An 8,311-nucleotide genomic window follows, 5' to 3' on the forward strand; every position below is an offset into this window, starting at 1 on the left:
GACTGGCCCAGTTCCAGACTTCAGGCTGTGGGCGTAACTCCGACAGATGAAACCACTCGAAACAAGCTGGTCCGTGTGCGGTCTGTGAACGAGAGCTTGCATGGGTATTCACCATCACAGCTTGAGCGTCACAAGGCTCACAAGCCTGAGCTTGCCTTTGAAGACCAAAACACTCTGAAACAAAACTCCTTCATTGGCCGTGAGGCGTTTGGAACGGCAGGAGGTGGTGAACATAAGAAATAGGAGCATGAATTGGCCATTCGGCCCCTCGAGCCTGCTCCGCCATTTAATACGATCATGGCTGATCCGATCATGGACTCAGCTCCACTTCCCTGCCCGCTCCCCATAACCCTTTATCATTTAAGAAACTGTCTGTTTCTGCCTTAAATTTATTCAATGTCCCGGCTTCCACAGCTCTCTGAGGAAGTGAATTCCACAGATTTACAACCCTCAGAGAAGAAATTTCTCCTCATCTCAGTTTTAAATGGGCGGCCCCTTATTCTAAGACCATGCCCCCTAGTTCTAGTCTCCCCCATCAGTGGAAACATCCTCTCTGCATCCACCTTGTCAAGCCCCCTCATAATCTTATACGTTTCGATAAGATCACCTCTCATTCTTCTGAACTCCAATGAGTAGAGGTCCAACCTCCTCAACCTTTCCTCATAAGTCAACCCCCTCATCCCCGGAATCAACCGAGTGAACCTTCTCTGAACTGCCTCCAAAGCAAGTATATCCTTTCGTAAATATGGAGACCAAAACTGCACGCAGTACTCCAGGTGTGGCCTCACCAATACCCTGTATAACTGTAGCAAGACTTCCCTGCTTTTATACTCCATCCCCTTTGCAATAAAGGCCAAGATTCCATTGGCCTTCCTGATCACTTGCTGTACCTGCATACTAACCTTTTGTGTTTCATGCACAAGTACCCCCAGGTCCCGCTGTACTGCAGCACTTTGCAATCTGTCTCTTTTCACAACCATTGGATGTCCCCAAATCGCCTCACAGCCAACATAGTACTTTTGGAGTGTGGTCACTGTTGTAACGTGGAAAACCCGGCGGCCAATTTGTGCACAGCAAGCTCCCACTAGGGCAATGTGATAATGACCCAGATCACCAGTTCTTTAGTGATGTTGGGTTGAGGGATAAATATGGGCCCCAGGACACCGGGGAGAACTAACGGGATGTTCCAACAAACAGTGAGGTAAGCGATCAGTGTTAGCTGTGGATCAGTGGGTCACACTGTCTCTCTCTCTCGCCTCTGGGTCATTATCACATTGGTGTGTGTGGGAGCTTGCTGTGCGCAAATTGGCTGCCGCGTTTCCCACATTCCAACAGTGAGCGCACTCCAAATTGCACCTCATTGGCTGTGAGGCGCTTTGGGACGTCCGGTGGTCGTGAAAGGCGCTACATAAATGCAACTCTTTCTCGCGTCCGATCTTTCTGTAAGTTGCGTTTCGCACTCCAAGGTGAGGCAGCGTTGCTGTGGTGATGTGTAAACTCAACGATAACACAGATCGACAGGCGAGATTGTCACCTAACCAGTTTGAACCAGAGAGGGGGAAGTTCCGAGATTGTGAGTGAAGCCAGAATTAGGGCCACCCCCTCCCTATCTTTGTGACCTCCTCCAGCCCCTGCACCCCTCCCTATCTCTGGAACCTCCTCCAGCCCTACACCCCTCCCTATCTCTGTAACCTCCTCCAGCCCCTACACCCCTCCCTATCTCTGTAACCTCCTCCAGCCCCTACACCACTCCCTATCTCTGTAACCTCCTCCAGCCCCTACACCCCTCCCTATCTCTGTAACCTCCTCCAGCCCCTACACCTCTCCCTGTCTCTGTAACCTCCTCCAGCCCCTACACCACTCCCTATCTCTGTAACCTCCTCCAGCCCCGACACCCCTCCCTATCTCTGTAACCTCCTCCAGCCCCTACACCACTCCCTATCTCTGGAACCTCCTCCAGCCCCTACACCCCTCCCTATCTCTGCAACCTCCTCCAGCCCCTATACCCCTCCCTATCTCTGTGACCTCCTCGAGCCCCTACACCGCTCCCTATCTCTGGAACCTCCTCCAGCCCCGACACCCCTCCCTATCTTGGAACCTGCTCCAGCCCTACACCCCTCCCCCTATCTCTGGAACCTCCAGTCCCTACACCCCTCCTTATCTCTGTAACCTCCTCCAGCCCCTACACCCCTCCCTATCTCTGTAACCTCCTCCAGCCCCTACACCCCTCCCTATCTCTGGAACCTCCAGCCCCTACACCCCTCCCTATCTCTGTAACCTCCTCCAGCCCCTACACCCCTCTCTATCTCTGTAACCTCCTCCAGCCCCTACACCCCTCCCTATCTCTGTAACCTCCTCCAGCCCTACACCCCTCCCGATCTCTGTAACCTCCTCCAGCCCCTACACCCCTCCCTATCTCTGTAACCTCCTCCAGCCCCTACACCCCTCCCTATCTCTGTAACCTCCTCCAGCCCCTACACCCCTCCCTATCTCTGGAACCTCCTCCAACCCCGACACCCCTCCCTATCTCTGTAACCTCCTCCAGCCCCGACAACCCGCCCAGATCTCTGCTCTCCTCCAATTCTGGCCTCTTGCCGATCCCCCCGATTTCCATCGCTCCACCATCGGTGGCCGTGCCTTCAGCTGCCTGGGCCCCAAGCTCTGGAACTCCCTCCCTAAACCTCTCCGCCTCTCTCCTCCTTTAAGACGCTCCATAAAAACCGACCTCTTTGACCCAGCTTTTGGTTGCTGTGCAAATCCCGAGAAAACAACACTGTACATTTATATAGCGCCTTTAACATAGTAAAACGTATCAAGGAGCTTCACAGGAGCGATTATGAAACAATAATTTGACACCGAGCCACATAAGGAAATGTTGGGGACAGGCGACACAGCGTGTGATGGGTGAGCGCAACTTGGTGTGAGTTAGGATTCATTTCTCGAAGGATGGAATTGAAAACAGAAAAGTTATACTACACTGGTATAGAACCTTGGTTAGACCACACTTGGAGCACTGTGCACAGTTCTGGTCTCCATATACCTGGGTTAGACCACACTTGGAGCACTGTGCACAGTTCTGGTCTCCATATACCTGGGTTAGACCACACTTGGAGCACCGTGCACAGTTCTGGTCTCCATATACCTGGGTTAGACCACACTTGGAGCACTGTGCACAGTTCTGGTCTCCATATACCTGGGTTAGACCACACTTGGAGCACCGTGCACAGTTCTGGTCTCCATATACCTCAGTTAGACCACACTTGGAGCACTGTGCACAGTTCTGATCCAATTATAAAAAGGATATAGAGGCACTGGGGAGGGAGCAAAAACAATTTACAAGGATGATACCAGAACTGAGAGGTTATAACTATCAGGAAAGGCTGGGGCTCTTTACTCTAGAGAAGAGAAGGCTGAGGGGTGAGCTGATGGAGGTGTGTAGATTATGAAAGGGTTCGATAGGGTAGACGTAGAGAAGATATTTCCACTTGTGGAGGAGACCAGAACTAGGGGCCATCAATATACGACAGTCACTAATAAATCCAATGGGGAATTCAGGAGAAACTTCTTTACCCAGAGAGGGGTGAGAATATGGAACTCGCTCCCACAGGGAGGGGTTGAGGCGAATAGCAGAGATACATTTAAGGGGAAGCTGGATAAACACTTGAGGGAGAAAGGAATAGAAGGATATGGTGATGGGGTGAGATGGAGAGGGGAGGGAGGAGGCTGGTGTGGGACATAAACCCCGGCACGGAGCGGTGGGACATAAACCCCGGCACGGAGCGGTGGGACATAAACCCCGGCACGGAGCGGTGGGACATAAACCCCGGCACGGAGCGGTGGGACATAAACCCCGGCACGGAGCGGTGGGGCCCAATGGCCTGTGTCTGGGCTGTAAATACTTTGTCGATTGTCCTGAATCTCCAACTGGCCTGTTTCTGGGCTGTACACTCGATGTCATTTTATGACTCCAGCTTTGTTATTAAAAAGGATAAGGGTTCTTCAATGTTATGTGGGGGTGTGGGGCAGTCTTGAGAATCAGATAAACAGGGTTTCTTTTTTCGAAAAAGAGATTATATTTATTAATTTTTTCCTGCCTTATTTCCAATGGGCACACTTGCCCTGATACATACTGATCAGTAAAATTAACGGAACACGCCAAGGCTCCTGAGGCAGACGGTGAATTGTCCCTCGCAGGGATTGGTCATTTCACACACCAATCAGTGACCAGGATCCCAAGACACAGCAGTGGTTGTGCATCGCCAGTGTTCTGAGCCTTGAGCAAACAGAGCAGAGTGAAAGATTAACGGGTACGATTCAAGGCCTCTCGCTAAACGTTCAACACGGGGCTACATACAGAGTAAAGCTCCCTCTATACCGTCCCATCAAACACTCCCAGGGCAGGTACAGGGGGTTAGATACAGAGTAAAGCTCCCTCTACACTGTCCCATCAAACACTCCCAGGGCAGGTACAGGGGGTTAGATACAGAGTAAAGCTCCCTCTACACTGTCCCATCAAACACTCCCAGGGCAGGTACAGGGGGTTAGATACAGAGTAAAGCTCCCTCTACACTGTCCCGTCAAACACTCCCAGGGCAGGTACAGGGGGTTAGATACAGAGTAAAGCTCCCTCTATACTGTCCCATCAAACACTCCCAGGGCAGGTACAGGAGGTTAGATACAGAGTAAAGCTCCCTCCACACTGTCCCATCAAACACTCCCAGGGCAGGTACAGCACGGGGTTAGATACAGAGTAAAGCTCCCTCTACACTGTCCCATCAAACACTCCCAGGGCAGGTATAGGTACAGCACGGGGTTAGATACAGAGTAAAGCTCCCTCTACACTGTCCCATCAAACACTCCCAGGGCAGGTACAGCACGGGGTTAGATGCAGAGCAAAGCTCCCTCTACACTGTCCCATCAAACACTCCCAGGGCAGGTACAGGGGGTTAGATACAGAGTAAAGCTCCCTCTACATTGTCCCCATCAAACACTCCCAGGGCAGGTACAGCACGGGGTTAGATACAGAGTAAAGCTCCCTCTACACTGTCCCATCAAACATTCCCAGGTCAGGTACAGCACGGGTTAGATACAGAGTAAAGCTCCCTCTACACTGTCCCATCAAACACTCCCAGGGCAGGTACAGCACGGGGTTAGATACAGAGTAAAGCTCCCTCTACATTGTCCCCATCAAACACTCCCAGGGCAGGTACAGCACGGGGTTAGATACAGAGTAAAGCTCCCTCTACACTGTCCCATCAAACACTCCCAGGGCAGGTACAGGTACAGCACGGGGTTAGATACAGAGTAAAGCTCCCTCTACACTGTCCCATCAAACACTCCCAGGGCAGGTACAGGTACAGCACGGGGTTAGATGCAGAGTAAAGCTCCCTCTACACTGTCCCATCAAACATTTCCAAGATAGGCTTGCGTTCCCGTGAGTTTAGAAGATTAAGGGACGATCTGATCGAGGGGTTTGAGACGATTAAAGGATTGGATCGGGGAGATCGAGAGAGAAACTGTTCCCTCGGGTGGGAGCAGTCCAGAACATGGGGGCGTCGCCTTAAAATTCGAGCCAGGCCGCTCAGGGGTGATGTCAGGAAACACTTCTTCACAGAAAGGGGAGAGGGAATCGGGAACTCTCTCCCCCAAAAAGCTGTCGAGGCCGGGGGTCAATTGGAACTCTGAAGACCGAGATTGGTAGACTTGTGTTGGGTCAGGGTGTTAAGGGTTGTGGAACCAAGGCGGGTAGATGGGGTTAACGTACAGATCAGATGTGATCTGATTGAGGGGCTGAATGGGCCTCCTCCTGTTCCCTGTGTAACAGGCTCGAGGGGTTGAATGGGCCTCCTCCCGTTCCTGTGTAACAGGCTCGAGGGGCTGAATGGGCCTCCTCTTGTTCCTGTGTAACAGGCTCGAGGGGCTGAATGGGTCTCCTCCTGTTCCTGTGTAACATGCTCGAGGGGCTGAATGGGCCTCCTCCTGTTCCTGTGTAACAGGCTCGAGGGGTTGAATGGGCCTCCTCCCGTTCCTGTGTAACAGGCTCGAGGGGCTGAATGGGCCTCCTCCTGTTCCTGTGTAATAGGCTCGAGGGGCTGAATGGGCCTCCTCCTGTTCCTCTGTAACAGGCTCGAGGGGCTGAATGGGCCTAACTCCTGTTCCTGTGTAACAGGCTCGAGGGGCTGAATGGGCCTCCTCCTGTTCCTGTGTAACAGGCTCGAGGGGCTGAATGGGCCTCCTCCTGTTCCCTGTGTAACAGGCTCGAGGGGCTGAATGGGCCTCCTCCTGTTCCTGTGTAACAGGTTCGAGGGGCTGAATGGGCCTCCTCCTGTTCCTGTGTAACAGGCTCGAGGGGCTGAATGGGCCTCCTCCTGTTCCCTGTGTAACAGGCTCGAGGGGCTGAATGGGCCTCCTCCTGTTCCCTGTGTAACAGGTTCGAGGGGCTGAATGGGCCTCCTCCTGTTCCTCTGTGTAACAGGCTCGAGGGGCTGAATGGGCCTCCTCCTGTTCCTGTGTAACAGGCTCGAGGGGCTGAATGGGCCTCCTCCTGTTCCCTGTGTAACAGGCTCGAGGGGCTGAATGGGCCTCCTCCTGTTCCTGTGTAACAGGTTCGAGGGGCTGAATGGGCCTCCTCCTGTTCCTCTGTGTAACAGGCTCGAGGGGCTGAATGGGCCTCCTCCTGTTCCTGTGTAACAGGCTCGAGGGGCTGAATGGGCCTCCTCCTGTTCCCTGTGTAACAGGCTCGAGGGGCTGAATGGGCCTCCTCCTGTTCCTGTGTAACAGGCTCGAGGGGCTGAATGGGCCTCCTCCTGTTCCTGTGTAACAGGTTCGAGGGGCTGAATGGGCCTCCTCCTGTTCCTCTGGTCCCGACCCATAACACTCACCTTCGCCCTCTCTCAGATGCAGCCAATCTCCCTCAGCTTGTCCACGAGCTGCCCCACCGATTCCACTTTCACCCCCGCCGTGCGCGCTGGGGGGTCATCAACGCTCAAAGTCTGAAGCTTGCTGGACAGGTCCACGCCCAGGTCACTCGCCGTCAACTTGGTAATCTTCTTCTTCTTGGCTTTCTGATGGGGGAGGACAGACGGGACGGGGTGGGAGTGGTGGGGAGAAGAGAGAGAGGGGGGGGGAAGAGAGAGACGGGGGGGAAGAGAGAGAGGGGGGGGAAGAGAGAGGGGGGGGAGAGAGAGAGGGGGGGGAAGAGAGAGGGGGGGGGAAGAGAGAGGGGGGGGAAGAGGGGGGGGAAGAGAGAGGGGGGGGAAGAGAGAGGGGGGGGAAGAGAGAGGGGGGGGAAGAGAGAGGGGGGGGAAGAGAGAGGGGGGGGGAAGAGAGAGGGGGGGGGAAGAGAGAGGGGGGGGGAAGAGAGAGGGGGGGGAAGGAGAGAGGGGGGAAAGAGAGAGGGGGGGAAAGAGAGAGAGGGGGGGAAAGAGAGAGAGGGGAAAGAGAGAAGGGGGGGAGGAAAGAGAGAGAGGGGGGGGAAGAGAGAGAGGGGGGGAAGAGAGAGAGGGGGGAAGAGAGAGAGGGGGGGAAGAGAGAGAGGGGGGGAAGAGAGAGAGGGGGGAAGAGAGAGAGGGGGGGAAGAGAGAGAGGGGGGGGGAAGAGAGCGGGGGGGGAAGAGAGCGGGGGGGGGGAAAGAGAGCGGGGGGGGGAAGAGAGCGGGGGGGGGAGAGAGAGCGGGGGGGGGGAAGAGAGCGGGGGGGGAAGAGAGCGGGGGGGGAAGAGAGCGGGGGGGGGAAGAGAGCGGGGGGGGGAAAGAGAGCGGGGGGGAAAGAGAGCGGGGGGGAAGAGAGCGGGGGGGGGAAAGAGAGCGGGGGGGGAAGAGAGCGGGGGGGAAGAGAGCGGGGGGGGAAGAGAGCGGGGGGGGGAAGAGAGCGGGGGGGGAAGAGAGCGGGGGGGGGAAGAGAGCGGGGGGGGAAGAGAGCGGGGGGGGGAAGAGAGCGGGGGGGGAAGAGAGCGGGGGGGGGAAGAGAGCGGGGGGGGGAAAGAGCGGTGGGGGGAAGAGCGGGGGGGGGGGAAGAGAGCGGGTGGGGGGAAGAGCGGGGGGGGGGAAGAGCGGGGGGGGAAGAGAGAGAGGGGGGGAAGAGAGAGAGGGGGGGAAGAGAGAGAGGGGGGGAAGAGAGAGAGGGGGGGAAGAGAGAGAGGGGGGGAAGAGAGAGAGGGGGGGGAAAGAGAGGGAGGGGGGAAACCCTAGAGGGAGGGGGGGGAAAGAAGGAGGGGGGAAGAGGGAGGGGGGGAAGAGGGAGGGGGGGAAGAGGGAGGGGGGGAAGAGGGAGGGGGGAGGGGGGAAGAGGGAGGGGGGGAAGAGGGAGGGGGG

At 55.8% G+C, this 8,311-nt stretch overlaps 1 protein-coding gene across 1 annotated transcript in view; it reads right to left on the reverse strand.

Annotated features, from left to right (window-relative positions):
• Nucleotides 1-4,049: 4,049 nt before the first annotated feature.
• etfb (electron transfer flavoprotein subunit beta) overlaps nucleotides 4,050-8,311 on the reverse strand; it is an 11,667-nt gene continuing 7,405 nt past the window's right edge. Inside the window, exons 4-5 of the mRNA XM_070868813.1 lie at nucleotides 6,882-7,091; nucleotides 4,050-4,273 (exon numbers count right to left, since the gene is read on the reverse strand). Coding sequence (XP_070724914.1) covers nucleotides 6,894-7,091 — 198 coding nt within the window. The 3' untranslated portion in view covers nucleotides 4,050-4,273; nucleotides 6,882-6,893. The remainder of the gene's footprint in view (nucleotides 4,274-6,881; nucleotides 7,092-8,311) is intronic.

Source organism: Pristiophorus japonicus, chromosome 31, assembly GCF_044704955.1.
Source record: "Pristiophorus japonicus isolate sPriJap1 chromosome 31, sPriJap1.hap1, whole genome shotgun sequence".
Classification (NCBI taxonomy): Eukaryota; Metazoa; Chordata; class Chondrichthyes; family Pristiophoridae; genus Pristiophorus; species Pristiophorus japonicus.